Raw genomic sequence first — 22081 nt, forward strand, 5'->3', positions numbered from 1 at the left:
ATCCTTTACAAGAGGACCTGTACAAAGATTAACTTGGTTACTGGGGCCAGCTTCGACCTTACAGAGAACCTTAGAATTAAATGATTTCACCGGAAAGGTATCTCTCAATTCACTTCCATTGTTAACTTTATTCGCCAGAAGAGCGTCTATTTCTTTAGCTAAAACTCGTGGAAGCCAGGACAGTTTTGACAGCGCCTTTGTCTGTTGGCGTCTCGCTCTTCAACGCGAGGACGCGGATGATACACAGGTCTTTCCGAATTAATTGGTCGATCTGATTGCCGCGGAGGCCTTTTGTCGTCAGCCTCCGGAGCTTTATCAGAACGCGCACTAGGCTCCTGTACTGAGCGCGGCTTTTTGCGCCAAGTTTTTTGTTGAGCGGGCCTTTTTTCATTATTCGCCTTGACGGCATTTGCTGTAGATGGCACGGATGCCAATGCTGATTTTAACGGACGAAGTGTAAGAGCCACTTGAAGCAGCTCGTCCATCGTCTTCCATTTTTCTTGGTTGACCCTTATTTGGTCGCTCACTGTGAGCAGGTCATAAAAGGTCGAGGCCAAGGTTTCTGACTTCATTTCTGGAAGGAGTACTTTGGCTAACTCCATCTTCTTCAAGAGGAAACCATAAGCTCCTTCTTCAGGTCCTTGCTCTTTATGTTCGAGCTCGGTTCGTTGAGCACGCCGCCGAGAAGGCGATTCAAAGTGCTCTTTCAAGTCGTTACTAAACGACCGCCAGCTATCTGACGCATCAATATTCTTGGACCAGGTCTTAGCCTCTCCTCTGAGTTGACGCAAGGCCAACTCCGTCCAATGCTCGGCCGGGTACTTCACAGCTTCACAGTACTCCTTGCAGCGGTCGAGAAAAAGTTCAACGCTTTGTTTCGGGCTGCCCTCGTATGTGGATTGAAGTTCCAGTTTTACATGACAAGGGGTACAGACAGTTGGTTCTGGTGGTGCCATGTTTTGTTTAGGATTCAACGTGCTTACTTGTAAACACGAACCTTCCTCAGAGAATACTTGAGCGTTTTGGAATTCGTCAGCGAATATACTGTCTTCAGTAGCTTCTGGATCGGTAACAGGATTCGGCATAATTTCCTCGAATTCCTCCGTTCCCTGAAGGTGGAAGTAACGGACCTTCGAGCGTAAATTCATATAAAATTATAGCTATCGATCCCGCTATTTTTCAACTCTCTACGACCACCCGTTCGTCCGCAATCGACGTTTAAATTTTTTGAGGGTATGCGCTGCTTGTCGCCGGTTACCCTTAGTGACTTGTAACTCCTGCTACAGGCGTCCAATCTTCTCCGATTAAAATCTTATATTGTAATAGGTACAGGCCTTCATGTACCTATACCTATGACGTCACGGTAACTATGATAATTATCAAAATTTTAATATACAAAGTCGTATAAATTTATTTTTTCAAAATTGTTTTTTCTTTGGGTTCTTGTACCTATACTCATATGGTACTTAACTTTATTTTACAAAAAAGCTTAAAAATTCATGCAAAATTTTTATTGTGCATTTTCTTCTTAATTATATTATTTCTGTTACGGTGAGTCACGATTTGTTTTAGTACTTGCTCTGTGATTTAAAAAGGCCAGAGAGATCCTTTGGATAGTCTCATCGACATATTTTTGCTTAATGTCGGTATTTGACTCTAATAAATTACTAAAAGTATTTATTTTATTTATTCTTTCTCTTTCCAAATAGGCTAAGAAAAGTATTCTATATATAGTTGCCTTCACGTATGTATCTTTCCCCAAATTATATTTTTCAAAAGTATTCATCACTAGTTCCTTGTTAATGTGAGTTACACTTTATTTCATTGTACTCACATTTATTAAGTTGAGGTAGATCGCTCTTGTAGCTCCGGTATTGGGTTCATAAAACCTCTCAGGTAACCACAATTGATCGATACACTTCACAATATATTGTTTAAAATCTTTTAGTAGATCTTAGTTGTAGGATCGTTCAGGCTCACGCGACCTGAAGATGCCGCGCGCATTTGGGCGCCATAATGACGTGACCCGGCTCGCGGCTAGCTCAAAATGTTAACCGGGCTGTCACTAAGGATACTAGGGATGAACTAGGAGGTGGATCTCCCTTGTGGTAATACAACTTTTGATTATCCGTAAATAAAACTCTTGGTTGGTGTGATACCAAATTTATTCAGGTTCTATGTTCACAGTGTCACAATCAAGTTATTTATTATTGTTCAAACAATTAAAACTTATAAAGTTGTCCGTAAACTATTTATTTGATTTATTATATAATCTCTATGGAACCTTTCAAAAAGTTTCGAAATGTTCACACTCAATTCGTGGAATGTACACGCAAATGTTAGATAAATATTTTTATTTCGTAAAATATTTTCTTATAAAATGTCACAATCGTATTGTATTCACATAATATTAAGTTTAAAAAATAATTTTTATTTTATAAACTGCATTTTTATAGACTGCATACTTTGAGTCTCGGAATGCTCGCGTGTGCGCCATTGTTCAATATTGCCTCCAGTTTATCATACTCTAATGGACATCTCTGGTAGGTTCTGTAAATCTCTCTATGTCATTTGAGATAATTTCTTGATATTGTTCCCAGTTTGCCTTAGGATAACCCGATGATAGTGGGTAGGTGGTCACTGCCCATCGTATCGGAGTCTATTTTCCATTCGGCTTCTAGTACCAACTCATTGAAGATAAATGATATGTCTGGTGCCGCTCCTCTCTGATTTGGAGTGGCAACCCTGGTGCTTTGTCCAATATTAATCGATACTAAATCCGAATCAAGACATACATCTGCGACATCCTCTCCTCTTGCGTCTCAAAGTATATGATCCCACCAGTGGCGCACCCAGGATTTAATATTGGGGGGGGCCAAGTAAGAGGGTTAAATATATTTTTCATGCAATTAAAAAAAAAAAAGTACATACCTAGAATTTGAACAACAACCAGATTTACAATTTAGACACTTTACAGAACAAAATCAAGTTTTCTTTTCTTTTTGCAAAGCTCTTGAATTACTTCGGCCGTGGTTACTTTAATGTCTCTGTGTATATAAAGTAAGGCCAGTCCATTTAATCTTGACTGCGTCATGGTAGACCTTAAGTATGTTTTTAAAAGGCGTAAGGTAGAAAATGATCGTTCACTGACGCATGTTGTGACGGGAAGTGTTCCAAATATTTTAAGTAAATTAAAGATGTTGGGGTAAATCGTTTTAATCGCATTTTGAAATGGCGTCAACAACATTTCTGCATGGAGTGACTGCATTTGATTTATCGAACTTTTTGTACCACAATTTCAATTCGGCGTTCAAAATTGCAATATTTGTCGAAGGCATATCACGGTCATAAAATTCACACAGCTCACGAAATTCTTCCAATGCACTTTCTGTTAGAGCATCTTTTCCGTTTGGAAGAAGAGTTAAAAACTGCTTCATTACTGTGCGATGTCGTATAAAACGTTCATTGAGCTGATTTAATATTTGGTCAATAAATGGAACAAATATAGTTCTTCTAAAATACTCTTCTACTGAATCAGCTGGAACATTACACCTCAATGTTTGTTTCGATGTAGTTCGCGGCTTTTTTATATCAACATTAAAGGTATTGGCTTTTGCACACGCTTCATCATAAATAACTTTAAATGAAGATTCTGTTGTTTTGCGAACGATATTTAGTTCACACACAACATCATCAACAAAAGTTAGGGCAGTTAAAAGGTCACTGTCTGATTTTTGCAATATTTTAGACAATGGCAAGGTGTACGCAAATATAGTTTGCAAGCACAGTAATGATAATATAAAACCAAAATCACATAACGAATTATTCAAAAGTTTTGCGTTAGAAGACGAATCTCTATCTTCCCAACAAGTAATTGTTTCTAAACTATGAATCACTGCATCAAATAGTTCTACCATGGTCATGATGGCTTCATGCCGTTCCACCCACCTAGTTGGGCATACTTGACGTAGTTTCTGTCTTTTAGTTTCCGGTGAATATTTATCAATATTTTCAACAAGGACTGCCTGTCTCTTAGGGGTATTAAAGAAATTATATACTTTTTCAATAATGCCAATACAATTTCTTATTTCAGTCACAGCTACAGCATTTCCAATTGCCAAATTCAAACTGTGTGATGCACAATGAACATATAAAGCTTGTGGATATATGGCGGATATATGAGATTAGACACCATTAAACTTCCCGCTCATTGATGCGGCACCGTCGTAACCTTGTCCACGTAAATATGACAAATCGATACCAAAATTATGGAAACTTTCCAATATTTTGTCAGATAAGCTTTTTCCTGTGGTGCTTGTTACAGGAACAAATTGGATGAATTGTTCACAAATTTTGTTGTTATTTTCATCGTCGATGTATCTAACACACAAAGAAAATTGTTCCGTTGTCGAAATGTCACAAGTTTCGTCGGCAAGGATTGAAAAACATTTCGCCTTATTAATTTTTTCTGTCAAACGGTTCAAAATAATATTGTTACATGCACTTATAATTTGATTTTGTATATTCCAGCTAACGTAGGTAGCGTTTTTTCCGGCATGTTTAAAATGTTCGGTGAGGTGTTCATCGCCCGCATCTATTCGAGCTCTTAACAATGCTCTAAAGTTACCTTCATTGACGGTTGGTTCCAGTTCAAATGAGAATTCTCCATAATCACGATGTCCTCTCAACGGTATATTTTGCCGACCACAAAAAATCACGGTTTTTATAATCGGTTCTAATCGCTTTCGATTAATTTCTGCTTGTGATGCACTTCCCAAATCAATTTGCCGATCGATTGAAAGACATTTTCCGTCTCGAATGTTACGGAGCCTCTCGTAAGCCATAATAGACGTTATATGATAGTTTGTTTTTTGGTGATTATTGAATTTTTCAATGGCTTTTTTCCAGTTATTATATCCTAGCGTAACTAACTGTCCGGGATCTTCTGATTTAGATTTTCCAACATTAGTAGGTGCAAAAAACACACAATATTTACAGTACGCATTATTTTCATCTTGAGAGTACACAAGCCATGTAAATTTTTCAAACCATATATATTGGAACCTTCTGTTATGATTTCCTGTACAGGTTGCGGGGAAATTATAATTTGGATCAGGTTTCCATAATTTTTTCACGATATCTAAGTTATCATCATTATTTAAAGTTTGATTTTTGAAAATTGCGATATCGTGAGAATTATTTATAATTACGACTGAAGAAGGAATTTCTTTGGGATGATCCTGATGATTTTGACCTGCGACTGTTGTAACCGAAATCAAATTGTCTTCAATATCGTTGACATTGGTGTTCCCATTTGGATTTGAAGTATCTTTTTTCGGCTTTTTTAAGAAATAGGTCGATATATCACTTGTCCTACGTTTTTCAGCCATATTTGAAAGCACAAAATTCACTTAATCTTTTACACAAATTCACTTCACTAAATTAATGATAGAAACAAATTTACAAATGCTAAATAAAAACTTTGTTAATCTTAAACCAAGAGTGCAATATGGGCCTGTGACTTCAATACTAACGCCAATTTTAGGTTTGGCGAGGTGATTAGCATGCATTGTTATGTAGCGTCTAAGAGTCTAGACTAATTAATATAACTCAAATAAGTAGAGCACGTCACCAATTAGGTACAGCGTATCAATAATTTACATCGGTGTTGCTGAAATTATTCCCCGAATTACCGAATTTTACCAAGTGCTATTTATATGACGTAATCTCAAAAATGCAATACGAATTATTTTGTAAATACTTAAAAATATTCCAGGAAATAAAAAACGACTTGTCGTAAGACTAATATTATGTTTTAGTTAAGTTATACGGCTTATATAACGGGGCATGCTAAACCATTACTCAAATAATATCGGCTATGCTACCCACTTGGTCTAGACCAGTACTTCTCAAACTGGGGGGCGCGGCCCCCTAGGGGACCCTGTAGCTCCTACTAGGGAGCCGCGAAATATTTCAGTAAGTATTTGAATAAAAATCATAAAAATGTGATACCTGATACAAACCAGTTAAAATCTCGGATCGAATTTTTCGAAAACACTATCCGATATGGATAAATAATCTGCTAATATTTCTAAATTATTTAGATTTTTTAGATAAACAAAATATTACTTATACAATATTTATATTGACCTAATTGCGACAAGTCATACCTATGCGAAACAGCATTTTTATTATTACTGGTAATACAAAATAAACACAGTACATGTCTTTCAATGGGAACAACCCTGCGAAATATCATTTCAAACATTGTACCGGATTTTGATCTTTTATGTAAAAATATGCGATCATTCCCCTCTCATTAATTTGTGTTTGTAGGCTGAGCTGTAATACATTTTAAGTTATTTTTTTTGTTTTTGCTTTACAAGCAAGTAAATGAAAATGTTTTATTATTTTAAATAAAAATATACATAATAGGTTTAATAATAATTAATGGTAAATAAAGTACTGTTGGTCACTAAAGACTAAAATTTTTGGGGAAGTGAGCCTTGAATTTTTATTTTCTGGTTTCGGGGGCCCGTGGTATGAAAAAGTTTGAGAAGCACTGGTCTAGACTCAAGAGCTACAATATTTATGGCAAATTCCATCGAAAAAAAATGTTATTTTGATTTACACCACCGCCGACTGTGGTGGTTGTAGTCGTTCTTTACGCCGAATTGTTATTGTCGATTTTTTAATATTGAGTTTCCAAAATATTAATTGACAATGGACAAAAAAAAGTATTATTGCATTTAACTTATGCACAAACCTCTTCAACACAACACATCCTAATTTCTCGTTTATCGGTCTTTTGTCTATTGCACTCGGTGTACACCACTCCGGAATTCGAGTGGACACCGAGAATTTTTTGACACTTCCATTAGGGATTGAGTTTCTAAAAAAACCCGACATTTTCGAAATTTTTGTGTTAGAAATTAAAATCTAAGAAATTTTTCTATAAAGGTGCTGGTGAATTACATTCTGATAATTTTTATTTTGGGGGGTGCCAGGGCCCCCTGGCCCCCCCCCCTGGGTGCGCTACTGGATCCCACATTGGGTGGTGTGCATTGAAGTCCCCGCCCATAATTGATCGAAGAGCCTGCTCCCTGCGTTTTTCCGAATGGTAACATTGGGTTTACAATATATTGCTGTCACTATTTTTAACTTTTGTGTCCCTCTAATTTCCACTTCAGTTGGAATGCCTTGTAGGGCTTTTTATTTAGATGGCAGTGATTTATGCACCAAGATCGCTACTCCTCCGTATCCATCCCCTCGTGTCTTTTCTATACATCTGTAGTGTTCAATGTGTGGGTTATGATGTTGAGGATGATGATGAAGAAGTCGAAGATGTATGCAGGAGCGAGTTTTATTTACAGCATAATGGTCAGTACGATAGTATAAATACAATGACAGCAGTGGCGGCCAGTGACAAGAATATGAGGGAGTGCAAAAAAGACTCACCTATTTATGCGAGAAGTCCATCCTCCGATCCTTGGATTTTGAAAACACGTCAATAACACGAATATTAAAGTCTGGTATTGACGATATCAATTGTTTTTCTATACTTAACATCGCAAGAGCATTTAGCCTGCCTTGAGACATGGTATTTCTCAAAAATGACTTAACCCTCTTTAAAATTGAGAAACAACGCTCACTTTCCACGGAAGTCATCGGAATTGTACAAATTATTTTTAATAGGGTAACACTTTCGCTAAATACTTCCAGTAAATTATTATTAGTGAAAAGTTGAAGTATCGACAATGCTCCATCAGTAACGTAGAAATCTTCTCTACTGTATAAGACTATTAGTTCATTTTTAAGTTTAAATTTGTCAATAATGTCGTATAATGAGGTTACCGTATTAAAATCTGTAGTTGGAAAATTTGTATGATAATCCCGGAACTTTTCACTAAAAAACAATTTGGCCAATACTAAATGACCTTTATATTCGAAACAATCTTTCGCTTGGTTCACTATAATGTCGCATACTTCATTGCATATTACAGAATGCGGTAGATCATTGGGACGGCGTTTTTTCGTTGGTTGAATTTGTGACATATGATTATTTTGACGAATACATTGTATAGCACGCGTAAAGTGTTCAATGTCCATATTTATCTCCAACACGTCCTTTGACCTCGATTGAAGTTGTTTAAAAAGTATATCACAGTTTGGCATAATTTTGGCAAAGAAATCTAACCAATAGTTAAAATTGTCTTCGTTTAAATACCGTAACAACATTCCAGCTTGATTAATGGTATCGGCGTCTAAATTTTCAGATTCTAAAATGTGTTCCATGCACTCTTTTAACTGATCTCGATAAGTATGGACAACAGTAACTGTTCTTATATTAAAATTCCACCTCGTTGTTGGTGCTGCTGGTTTTTTTCTATGAACTATTTCTTTCAAGATATCAGTTCGCTTCGCAGACCTCGAAAAAAAAATTGGAAGCACTTGTAAATTAGCAAAAAAGTTTCGGACTATGGTGTTAGCTGAAACACTTCTTTCCATTATCAAATTCAATTGATGTGCATAACAATGTATGAAGTGTGCGTGTGGATACGAAGCTTTTATCAAAGCCTGTACACCACCTAATCGGCCACTCATCACGGATGCGACGTATAACTCTGGCCAATTAGTTGTGCTTGCTTAATGTCGAGAAATATAAGTTCTTTCAAAATTTCAGATGCAATACCTGCCGCAGTGTGGTTTTTCGGCGTCATAAATTTCCAGAAACGTTCATGTATCTGTCAGCGTAGTTCATACCTTATGACCAAAACAAGTTGTTCTGTAGTAGATATGTCCGTTGTTTCATCTGCTTGTATAGCTACAAACTTGCTTTGTGATATTTCATTTTTAATTTCGTTACGGCACACCTCTAGAATCGAATCTAAAATGTCATTTTGAATCGTTTTTGACGTACCCTTAAAAACATTATTGCTCTCCAAATGCTGTTTCATGGCTATGTCAATTTCCGAGACGAAGTCAATAAGCCCTCGGTAAACACCTGGATTATTTGAATCTGCAGATTCATCATGTCCTCTAAGAGCTAATTCAAATGCACCACAGAACTTCACACAGTCAATCAATCTGGATAAAATATAACGATTTTTGTCGACACGTTTGTTAAATTGTTTCACAGACAAACGGTACCCTGCATCCAATTGTGAACGTATATCTATTTCTCCCAAGACTGCAAGTTGCATTTCATTTAAAATGTGCTTTTCTGAACCACTGTGTTTTTTGATTTCTACTGACAGGTGGACCAAATCTTGAATTCCATGGTCTGTCCAATTAACATCTCCGCCGAACAACAGACACGGAAAACAAAATAGGGTTTTAAGAATATTACATCCGCAAAGCCATTGTGTTTTTGAGTACATTTGCACATTAAATTTCCGATTAACAATATTCGTTTTCACTGTACACTTTTGAATTAAATTTATACATGGCAAAGGACGGCCTGCCACTTTAATATCAATTCGTTTGGAAAAATCGTGACGATTGTCCTTAATATATGAAACTGAATATACGGTACTCATTGTAAATACTATTAAATCTATATTATAAACCCAACTGTCGAACCGCGAACGATCAACCAAACAACCAGACTAACCGTCGTGAATATGATTATATTTTTGACACAATATGCATCGACATGAAGTTTGTCATTTCATTATAATAATTAGGCTTCCAACTGTACCTCGACGCGTCGCCTGAGTTATATGTAGGAATATTCATATCGGTTAGTCAGGTTTGTGTATAAAAGTCCAAATGACTAGTTAATGTGTGTGTGCTTTCGACCGGTACAGTGTACTTTAAATAAAAAGAAGATGAAAAACATCGTTTCCAACGAAGACTCATGTAGTCTTATAGAACTTTGGTGATTTTGATTCTACAAGCTTCATTTCTTTTGTCGTTGTAGTTGTCCGCTATAAATGTGTGCGTGTAAAATGTGCGTAAATTCAAGGAACACTTCGAATAATGCTCCTTGCGTGTCACATCGATGGAATTATTACGTGTGTATTGGTCGCGTCTCATCGACATTGTTTTTTCGACATTTGTGTGTATAGGTGACTGTGGCGAAGCGTTGAAGCACTTGCGTTACCATTGTTTGAAAACGCGCGGAATTTAAAATGAGTTATTTCGCATAAGTTTTCGATATCGCATTTTTCTGAATACATGGGGGTTTTATATTATATATTTTTATTTAATCTATGATGGGAGTGCACTGCACACTTTGCTCCTTTACTAGAGCCGTCCCTGAATGACAGTACATATTACGTACTGAGATAGTTACGAGCCAGGTACTTAGATTCGAGTGACATTTTGATAAATCAGTATTCGTAATTTATACAGTCGAAAGTAATACCTAAACATTATATTCCAGTACATAATTATATTGAACGAGTCAGCGCTTTAAATACGAGTAGCTGTGAATTTTATTTTATAAGGGTAAAAGTAGGTACTTCTTTAATAAATATTATAAGGGGTTCGTTGTGTTGTTGAAGGCGAAACTATGGCGAAACCTGAGCCCGTACCTGGCTCACCACAATAGCTCACTGTCACTGATAGGGTTACGGGAAGCCGCATATACCATTTTCAGTGCAAGCAAGACTACTGTGTTGAACAGGGTTTAGCAAGAATAGCTCACTGTGGTTTGATAGGGTTACAGGAAGCCGCATATACCATTTTCAAACCAAGCAAGACTAGTATGCTGAGTCAAGGCCAAGCTGGCCCAAGGTTAACTGATTTGTTTGGGGCTGCGTAGCGCCTTATATTCCCAACCGGGCGACCCTCTCCTCGCCGTCCAGCTGAGACGCCGGTGCGCGCAGGTAGGGAATGCCTCGATAGCGGGGACGCGCTGGGGTGGGAGGCGCCCGCGTTGACTGTAGGCGACGGCCGCGGTGCGAGGGAGAAAGTATTCGGTGCGAGTGAGAGGTCCCGCGCTACAATCTCCCCCTCTGGATCTGATAAGCGCCCCGCTGAAGATCCAGAATCTGTCTCTTGATGTTGGTTCTAAGCTGATCCTTTCTTCGGTCTTCCCTGTTTTCGTAGAGGAGTTACCGGTCCTGGTAATGGGTTTGCCATCCCGTCGTGGAGCAAGCTTGGACCTGAAGCCTTTTGATGCGTTGCTGAGTACATGCGACGCAATTCGTACGGCGTCTCCCTGGTCTGGCCTGCGTTTGTGGTCGGCATATTGCTTCCTAATCTCCTGCTGATTGTCATGCACTGCCCTAGTGCATCTGAGAGTGTCGGTGAGTTGGAGTAGATTCGGCGTTATCTCGGGTATAACATTCTCTGACTCCGTTATCGAGTAGTTTCTCTCTGTGTGTGTGAGTAGACGACCAGCATGTTCTACTGGTTGCTCTTCTTTTCTCTCCCCCTGGAGTGAAACAGCCCCTGATGCATTACTGCTTGCATCAGTTTTGAGCAGATATGAGGTTGTCTCGTCCACTTGGCGTTGTGGAGTACCGGTTATCGGGCTCAGGAGAATGTCCGGTCCGTATATTCCAAACTCTTCACTCGATATTGGTTTCTCTGTTGAGAAGTCGGTCTTCATCACCTGAGTGTCTGCGGTTGTTTCCCACTCGCGTATTGTTTTTTCACTTTCCAGGTCGTATTTTCGCGTTGGTTGGTCTAAAAAGTGCCAGGTCTGCTGTGGTAAGTTGAGCACCATTGCAGCATTTTCAATGAAATCAACACCCAGTAGAGTCCTGTTATCTTTGCAGTTTAACAGTACAACGAATGTTGTTGGTATTGTTCGTCCTCGGAGCTTTATTATGGTATTTGTTTTGAGGATTTTTTGTAGATTTTTTATTCCATCCGCGAGTATTATATTAGCATGTTCCTCATGAAATGTGTGTCCCTGTTTTTTCAGTTGCTTATATAGTGAGTCCGATGCGACGCTCATCTTAGCACCTGTGTCTAAAAAGGCTGTACCAGTTTCAGTACCGATCGAAATTTTGATAATTGGTCGGTAGCGGGCCTTGGTGTCATATGGTCCTTGTGCATTAACTGCACAGAAACTTAGTTTTGTCGGTGATGGTGGTTGTCTTTTTTGGCAACTCGGGCAGTTGGATCTCATTACGCCAGGCTTGCCGCAGCCGTAACATGCAAACTTGTCGGCTATGCGTGTCTCGATGTTTCGTTCGGTTGGGTTACCGTTATTTTTCCCCTTTCTCCGGCATGTATCAGCTTGATGTCCCTTCCTGTAGCACACCGAACAGAATGGATCTGGCGTGTGGTGATTCTCATCCGGTTGCATTTTGTATGATTTTTCTCTCAGCTTGTCCTCGATCTCTCGAGCCCTTTTGATGAGATCGTCGAAACTTTTGATAGTGTTTCGCGGCATTCCATCGCGAATTTTTATGTGCAGTTGACCAAATATTATGTCGATCTGCACTGATTCCGCGTGTGCCGGGGCTGGGAGTTCTGCTAACAGAGCTCTTTTTTGGTTGATGAATAGATCAGTCAGTTCGTTTGCTTTCTGACTGATCGTGCATAACTCTGTGTATACCTTGTACGCGTGCCTTTTGGGTGCAAAAGCGTGCCTAAGCCCCGCCATTGCATCCTCCCAGGAAGTGATGGTATCTTTCACTCCCATCCACCATGTAGCAGCATGTTTCTCCAATAGAAGCTGTAATCCAATCAGTGAATTATACTCGTTGATGTGTTCGATCGTCCTGAACACAGTCGCAGTTGCGATGAATGCTTCCACTTGGCTGCTATTGTTGGTCCCATTGTATCTTGCTGTGCACTGCGCAAAACTTCCATGTTTTGCGTCTTTTGTCAGCTCTTTTATCAAATCCTTAAACTGATCGCTTGTCAGATTTACGGACGCCATTTTCACTATCAGCCCCACGTTGAGCGCCAATTTATAAGGGTAAAAGTAGGTACTTCCTTAATAAATATTATAAGGGGTTCGTTGTGTTGTTGAAGGCGAAACCTGAGCCCATACCTGGCTCACCACAATAGCTCACTGTACACTGATAGGGTTACGGTGACATGACCCGGCTCACGGCTAGCTCAATAATGCTACCGGGCCGTCACTGAGGAGACTAGGGATGAACTAGGAGGGTGGATCTCCTTTGTAGTATCACAACTTTTGAATTCCCAAATAAAACTCTCAGCTGGTGTGGTACCGAATTTATTCAGGTTCTAGAGTTCACGGTTTCACAATAAAGTTAACTGTCATTGTTCCCGTAATTAAATCTCATTAAAGTGTCAGTAAACTATTTATTTGTTCACTATAGGACCTCTGTGAAATCTTTCACAAGTTTCCAAAAAGTCACACCTAACTCGGGGAATGTATACGCAGATATTCTTTGAACATTTTTATTTCATGAAATATTTTCCCGTAAGAAAAAAATATAAATTATTCTTTAGTCACATAGTGTTGGGTTTATAAAAAGAATAGAATTTATTTTATTGTTGTTTATAAAATTTATTTATGTTCACAGCATGTTTACAAATATTTATTTGTGTTTACAAACTTGTTTACAAAAGGTTTGTTTACTAAAATTTGTTTTTATAATTATGTTTACTTAATAAAGTTTCAAAAATTTATTTTATAATTCTGAAATGATTTGTAAAATTTATTATTACAAACTGAGTTTATTAATTTGTTTTTATAAAACAAATCCGATCACGTAATTTATTCCGATTACGTCACCTCGTATGATGCGTAATGAAAAAGAAATTACTCCGCGACACGTCACTACCGGCAGATACGTGGTATTCGCGTTACTTTTTTTTTTTTTTGCCCGCCGATGGGGACTTATTGTATGTAAATTTCACGAATGCTACTGAGAACCATGTCTCGTATCCGCGGAAGGACTGCTGCTTTGTAGGAGATCGCTGGTGAGAAGTGTAGAAAACTAATGAATATACGGAAAAAGATGTCACCTTTTATACCCTCTGGATAGAGGTTTAACAGGAAACAGTCCGTAAAGGAAAGAAGATATATCCCTTTCTCTCATGAGATAAATTTACGTATATCTTCCGTTCCTGACAACTTTCTAATAGAGATACCTTCTACTTTAGTCGGGTTAAATTTACTCTACTTTATTTTCGCAAAATAAAGTCCCAATAGGGGTGTTTTAAACACCCTCTAGAACAAGTTTCTTAAATGCGCAGTTACGATGACGTAAGCAAAATAGTTGATTTTATATAATTTTTCGTGTTCTACGAAGGGGAAAGTTTTTAGCTTTCCAATGAGGTATCGGAATAGGTATTCGTGTGCTAGATAAGAATGGCAGTCTTTAATTTTAAAAAGACAGAACGAAAGGGTTACACCCACGTCCTGGTTCTTTCCACCACTCTTGGCCTTTTTAGGCCAATAGAATTTTACTAAGTTTTAATAAAACTGTTTGGTCTCGCAAAAACTTTCTCATTCGATATTTACCTTTCGGACGAATATTATTACGTAAAAATACTATAATATTATACTTAACATTTCTACTTAAGTATATAAATGCTTAATTCTAACAAGATGTTAATTATGAGCAGTTACTAACCTATTTAATCTTTCATGGTAACTTTTACATAGTAATTTGAATGCAACCTTTAATCTATTTTTACCTCGCAAGTCAACACAGCTGGGCCGCGTATTTGATCGAAATAGATTTTCTTTAAAGTTCAAGGTTGCGCGTTAATTTGTGTTTTTAGTTGCGATATTTGATTCCTTTATTTACCTAGGATGCGACTAAGATTTATTATTGTTTATGGGTAGAAATCCATCTATACCAGAATCTCAAGTTTTTCCAATTGTTACTTTTATAACATTTATTATAGTTAGCGAGTTATAGTATTAACAAAATCTATAGTTATAATTACGCGTCTATAAATATAGGTACGCATTTACAGTATTTTTATAATGATAGTTCGCTTCTATCTTGTTTCAATAAAATTAGTGTTAAAATTCATCGCTCATAATTGCACAGTACATAAATTTATAAATGTTGAATTTTCTTTTCCAATTTTCATACATTTCCCTTACTCATATAAAAATTATTCAAGCATGTACTTGTCAAATTTTACGTAAACAATCTTTCCCATAACTTATTTTCTAAGTTTAATGGAGATTACCCGGAAATTTATATTAAAATAGATCGCGTTGAAATTTCACGACGTGACATTTCGAGGCCTGTGATCACAGTGTTCCAATTACACTTGAGCAGTCTCGATTTTCTGAGGCGAAATTTCTACGTAAAATTTTTATTACATTTACAAAGAAAAGGTTAACAACATACATTTTACTTCCTATTACTAAACGATTACGCTACTGGTTACCTGTTCAAGGTCTCTTTCGACCATTTCTTTCCTGCTTCTTCCATAGTTTAGAGCCATGGGACTTATATATCCTGTTTGTACCTTGTCGTGAGGTTGTCGCACGGCTATTGAGAAGTAGAATTGACTACAAGGCTAGATTTGTATAGTTATGTCGTTAAACCATACTCTGCCACAAACACTAACTGAAGGTCGGCGTTTCTGTTCGTGTCAACGGGAAGCCGCATATACCATTTTCAGTGCAAGCAAGACTAGTATGCTGAGTCAAGGCCAAGCTGGCCCAAGGTTAACTGATTTGTTTGGGGCTGCGTAACGCCTTATATTCCCAACCGGGCGACCCTCTCCTCGCCGTCCAGCTGAGACGCCGGTGCGCGCAGGTAGGGAATGCCTCGATAGCGGGGACGCGCTGGGGTGGGAGGCGCCCACGTTGACTGTAGGCGACGGCCGCGGTGCGAGGGAGAAAGTATTCGGTGCGAGTGAGAGGTCCCGCGCTACAATTTATTATTACAGTCATAATATAATATGATACTTTGGGAATGGATAATGGATATTAGACTAATTTTCCATTGTGATACCGTATTTAATATCGTCAATCAATCTGGCGAGCCCATCGCTTGCAGTCCTTTTCGATGTGTGGATTATGGTGTTGAGGATGATGATGAAGAAGTCGAAGATGTAAGCAGGAGCGAGTTTTATTTACAGCATAATTGTCGGTACGTTAGTATAAATACAACGACAGTACATATTTCGTACTGAGATAGTTACGAGCCAGGTACTTAGATTCGATTGACATTTTGATAAATCAGTATTCGTAATTTATACAGTCGAAAGTAATATCCTAAACATTATATTCCAGTACATAATTATATTGAACGAGTCAGCGCTTTAAATACGAGTAGCTGTGAATTTTATTTATTATTACAGTCATAATATAATATGATACTATGGGAATGGATATTAGACTAATTTTCCATTGCGATACCGTATTTAATATCGCCAATCAATCTGCTGATACAGGTAAACAGTTGTTTACCGGTATATGAGTCGCTGGGAATTTATTATTGCGGTCGAACATTAAAAATAGATATAATGATCAATAATATACTGACAGCTACACATCTTGTAATCTTTGAATTTCAGATCATCGAATTCAGACCTCAACCAAGTCTCCGAGATTAATGCTATTGATATTTTTTGTCTTATTAAGTAGAGTTCTATATCATTATTTTTTTGCTTCATACTTCTGGCATTCCATTGTAAAATCCTAATTTGATTTTTATTATCCATTTTGATGCAGAACCTCCCCCAGAATTGCTCCTAAATGTCTTTCTTTGAAGTGTTTATATACGCAGTCCACTGCTTTATTTATTAGTTGTTTCATGATCTGCTGCATGTCTCCACCTTTCAGCAAGACTTTTATAATTTCCCCCATCGCATTAACCTCTGTCTTCCCCTTTGTCTTTTTCCTATATTTTGCAGGCTTTTCGCTACTATCTGTAGCTGCTATTGTTGAGCCTGAGGCTTCTCCCACCACTTCTTCTTTCTTTTTGTTTTCCTTTATTTTTTTAATTATTTCGCTTTCATCTCTACATTTTTTTTTGTTATGTCAGCATTTTTGTCATGTGTTATTTGAGGCGCCGAGTCGCTAAACTGGCTCCTGGGGGTTTTTTGAGTTTTGAGTAAATCACGAAAAACTGTTATGGGCAGTGTGATAACTTTAAGTGTAATTTAAGTTATTTTCTAGTTTCCGGTTTATATGGAATAGTAAATTAAAACGTCAAATTCAATTTATATGCGCCAATATTCCAAATAAATGCATTTTAATTGTCCGGAGAGCACACTTGCATCACTCGCTGTCGCAAGGAGCCAAATTTGTGACTCACACTTTGACGTTACATGTCAATAGAGTCGAGTTTGGCACTTATGGAATAAGGTCGGCCGGAAATGACTGTTCAGTAGCGGGCCGTATTTATTTCAATTAATATAGATATTTTAGAATTTATTTTGCCAAACAAATATTTTCTCACCATACTTACCTACTACACGGTAAATCCTTTTTTACATTGCATCTTTTTAGCATTTATAGCGGTAGGTATGTATGTATGTACATAGAAAAAAAACATTTTTTCAAAATAAAGAATCGTGTTTATTAATGAGAAGCTAGCAAGAAATAACGCAAGTATACCAAATATGTGAATAAGTGATGGTCCCAATAACACATACATATAAAGCATAATCATTGATGATCTAGTTGTTCCAAGGTGGAGAGAGGAATTAAAAGTAGGTAGGTCACTATAAAATTAAAAAGATTTTTTTCTTTCAGCCCCACTGTGTGACATCACTGAAACTCCTTTAAAATACTTCACTATAAATGTATCTTGAGCAAGTTTCACTGCCTTTTCATAAAATGCAGTATGGAAATGTCTAATATCAGTTCCATTTAATGAACTTCCCTTGAAGTTCTTAGTGTCATGATTACACTGAGGATACTCGGGCAATTTTTTAGATGAATATCTGCAACAAATTATGAAAAATACAATAATTAATAACTTTGAAAATAAAAAGTAAAGATAGAGGTTAATAAAATATATATACAAAAGTATAAAATAATGACTATACTTAGATATTATGTAAATATATATAATGAGATTTATGGCGGTTATCTTAAATCAATTTATTATAAGTCATCAAGTGATTAAAAAATAATGTCCAATTATTAAAGGTCCCAATATTATTTTTTGAAACAAGCAAAATATGTTAAAAATCTGTACTTATAGATCTCATAATAATTACATCACGCTAAATATACAATATTATGTATCTACGGCATCATTTAAAAAAAGCGTACGAAACAAAAAATAATATTATGAAACACCACTGGATTATTGAAACATCTATAGCAAAAATTAATGTTAGGAATGTCAATTTTTAAATACCTTTCTTGGCGTAACACGTTACATTTCCAGCCAGCTGGATTTCTTAAACGCTTCCTTGATTCTCCTGGTAGAGATTCTGTTACACTTACTAATGAAACATCCATTATTAATTAGTAAAAACAATCAAATAGACGAAGCAAAATCAAGGCTTTCTCACTGCACAGACGCGAACGGTTTGACGCGGTTGTATAGAGATTTTACCGTACGTTTGAAATCAGTATTTGAATGGCGGCGTCTGATTGGTCGGTTAAGAAGAGACAATTTAGCGACTCCATATTTTTTCAAAGAGCGCGCTTGGCGACTCACGTCAATATTCATTTTGATTTTTTGATGAAATTGGGAGGAATTTGAAACTCTCAACTGGAAAAGTCGATAGATCTATCGATAGAGCATCTAAGTACATTCAAAACTCATTTTATCGAAAAATCGCCAGGAGCCAGTTTAGCGACTCGGCGCCTCATTTATGTCAGCATAGCTGTTACTTAACATATTTTTTTTTTGCTTCCTTAAAAGTACACCCACAATGGCCGCGCGCGGCTCAAAAGTCGGCCTATAGTGCCGTCGGTCTCAGGTTCGAATCCTGGGTCTGGCAAGTACACACATTGTTTTTCAATTTGTGTATGAGTCAGAGTATGGACCTAATAGGTTGAGCAAGTGGCTGACATCCATTTCTCGTGAAAACAAAATTTGTTAATGCAAACCTCCACTCTGTGGAGGCCCATAATGATCCTATTATGGTCAGGAAAAAGTCATGTTCATCTTTTTCATTTCTGCTTTGCATTTCTTTTCTTTTTGCCAGTTTGGGCATTCTTGGCTGTTTGCAGCGTGGTTTCCTTTGTAGTTAATGCATGTGATTTCATCGTTTTTTTCACAGGTTTTGTGATTTTCTCTACACTAGGGCACGTTTATTCTTTACGGCCGCAATTGATCGCGATATGATCATTATCCCAAATCTTAAACATACTATTGACAATTTGAGAGAAGAAAACTCTATTTTTTGTGTATCATAATAAAAATTATGGATACTCTCATAGAAGAGTTTTCTTCTAGATTTGAGAAATTTGTGCTATTAGATCCAGTGGTGAGATTTTTTATAAATCCATTTAATATTACTAAAAATGATATAAGCAGTATGATTTCAACATAGGTATGTATTTTGAAATAAATAATACCGAAGACCTAGAATTGGAAATAATAAATTATACAAAATGATACTATATTAAAAGCATATTATAATGATAAAATGTTTTGGAATCTAGTCGAAGAGAATAGTTATCCTAATTTAAGACAATGTGCATTCAAAATATCTTCAAACTGTGCTACGACATATTCTTGCAAGTCTCTGTTTTCTCACAGACCCTCACTTAAGGACAGGTAATTCTAATTATGTACCTGACAATAAGTTAGCTGAAAATTTACAATGCCAAGTGTCGCATTGATTTTTTTTGCATAGCATGTCATCATCAGCCGGGGTCAATCCACTGCTGGATGAAAGCCTCCCCAAGCTTTCTCCAACTCTCTCGGTCCTGTGTCGTTCGCTGCCATGTATTTCCGCCGAACTTTACCAGTTCGTCAATCCAGCGGCTTTTAGGGCGACCCTGTGGCCTTTTCGTACCCCTTGGGTACCATTGGATGACGGCATTTGTCCAGCGGCCGTCCTTTCGGCGAGCAATGTGCCCCGCCCATCTCCATTTCAGCTGTTTGGCAACGTCTATTACATCGCGTACTCTTGTCTGCTTCCTAACCCATTCGTTTCTCTTACGGTCCTTTCGCGTGATGCCCAACATGCACCTCTCCATGCCTCGCTGTGTGACTTTTAGCCTTTGGACATCTCTCGTGTTGAGGGTCCACGTCTCGCAGCCATACGTGAGCACGGGTAGCACACATTGGTTGAACACCCTACGCTTAAGACATAATGGTAGGTCACTCTTAAAGATACTATTCAGACGTCCGAAAGCACTCCATCCCAGCTTTGTTCTTCGAGCAGTTGCATAGTATTTGTATATAAATATGTATGTACATTTAAATATAAGAACACCCATTTTAAAATACATATTAACAATCTAAATTTATAATAATGTTGAAAATTTGAATCTTGGTTTATTGTTTAACTTTTTTAGTATAGGTAAATCATTCTACAGTGGCACCATAGGCGTTACGTGTATGTATTGAAATTGCTTGCTGCAATGCCTGGTATAATGCTAACAAACAATACCCCTACAACTGCAAGTCGCTTTTTCCGTACCCATGGTGCCACTGTAGAATGATTTACCTATACCTATTTGTATTTTTTTTTTAAAGCTTGAAATAATAGTTATATATTGTTTAATGTTGATATGTATGTATCTTTTCTCTTAAATAAAAATTAATTTATTGCTTAATAATAATATGGTGTTTAATTTATAGAACTCCATATTATTAGTAATGCACATTTCTGTGATTTTCGGGGTTATATCATGAATTTTAAGTTCTATTGGGATTTTCAGTAGTTATCAGCTATATAAATGTATAATATATTATGTGCCCCCGGCTATGTTAAAAATTTGTAGTGCGCCCTTCGTGGCAACAAGGTTGCCAACCCCTGCACTAATACATAGTGATATATTTTATATTATAATCTTAAGAACCAAAATATATGATCAAAATGTGCCTATAATAGTTTAATAAAATATTATTCAAAAACTCCAATATTATACCTATACACATTAAAAGATTTTTTTATACATGTAATTATTGTGTATAATGTATGTATGTATGTCATGATTTTTATATTGAATATATTATCTATGTACCTACCTACATTTTTTTATTTACTTAATTTCTTTCACCAATATACCTTACTTTTTAGCTTTAAAATCAAAAATTTGTATCAATAAAAACATGAAATAGATCATGGCACTATGGAACAGTGTGATCACCCATCCAAATAATTGGTCGGCGTTATGTACAGGGCTCGAAATGGACCGGAACGCACCGGAGCGCTGTTCCTGTTCGTGAAATCGGTAAAATTATCGCTCTGTCTCGTGGAATAAATAATTTGACCGTCTGAGCTGGATAGGCCATATAATAGAAAATCTAACACACTTATTTTTATGAAAAAAACACATAAACCTTTATAACTTTACTATGTAAAAATCTTCAGAAAACTGTCGAGCGCTCCGGTTCGTAAATTTTTCCATTTCGAGCGCTGGTTATGTAATAATATTGAAGTGTGCAGGGTGCCACAGGATGACAAAGTTTCAATTCAAAACTAAATTAATGCCACCCCAAATCAGAAAAATTGTTTATGAAAAAAATCTTACTCATCAGCGATACCTGCTAATTGAATGTCGGCTTTATACCCAGTTTACATGTGCATGGATTTACTGCTGACAGTACGTATTATCGCAGCCATAACAAGAAAATACAAGTATAAACATATATTATCCTGCAAGTTACAAGATTGCATACATGAATCAAAAAAGTTTAGCTTTTAAATTTTCACGCGACATTTAGGATTTGTTTGATATTTGCGAAGTAGAACAATAGTGGCAAACTTTCTGGAAAAAAAACGTACTATGCCGCGCAGAGACTCATTTTGAGGTTAACCGATTTTCACAACTGTCAATACCAATAAATGACAACATCACGTTTCTCTTGAAGAATGAGATTGGCGAGATAGTCAGTTCTTTTACATGTAAACAGTTATTATCGCAATAGTTTAAAATACTCACTATTGGTGGAGTAAATTCATGCATCTATACAGACGCTATTATACGCTCAAACATTTTTACTAAGGTGCGCTTAGGTCAATGGTACACGACCTATTTGAAAGAAGGGCCGCAATTTATCCATTTTCTATTCTCATAGACCGCAGA

The 22081-nt window shown here is 37.0% G+C and overlaps 1 protein-coding gene across 1 annotated transcript; it reads right to left on the reverse strand.

Moving 5' to 3' along the window:
• Nucleotides 1–1014: 1014 nt before the first annotated feature.
• Nucleotides 1015–21011, reverse strand: LOC147067457 (uncharacterized). The gene is made up of 2 exons (XM_085953728.1): nt 6564–21011; nt 1015–5888 (listed from the first exon to the last, which is right to left on the reverse strand). The coding sequence occupies exon 1, from the start codon at nt 12842–12844 to the stop codon at nt 10742–10744; it is 2103 nt and encodes a 700-aa protein (XP_085809854.1). The 5' UTR covers nt 12845–21011; the 3' UTR covers nt 1015–5888; nt 6564–10741.
• Nucleotides 21012–22081: the final 1070 nt, after the last annotated feature.

Source organism: Rhyacophila brunnea, unplaced genomic scaffold, assembly GCF_057557595.1.
Source record: "Rhyacophila brunnea isolate RB1 unplaced genomic scaffold, BYU_Rbru_1.0 scaffold_4, whole genome shotgun sequence".
Classification (NCBI taxonomy): Eukaryota; Metazoa; Arthropoda; class Insecta; order Trichoptera; family Rhyacophilidae; genus Rhyacophila; species Rhyacophila brunnea.

What these genes read in the sequence shown, in the direction of transcription:
- LOC147067457 (XM_085953728.1), bottom strand. Translation starts at nt 12,844, where the DNA reads ATGGCGTCCGTAAATCTGACAAGCGATCAGTTTAAGGATTTGATAAAA.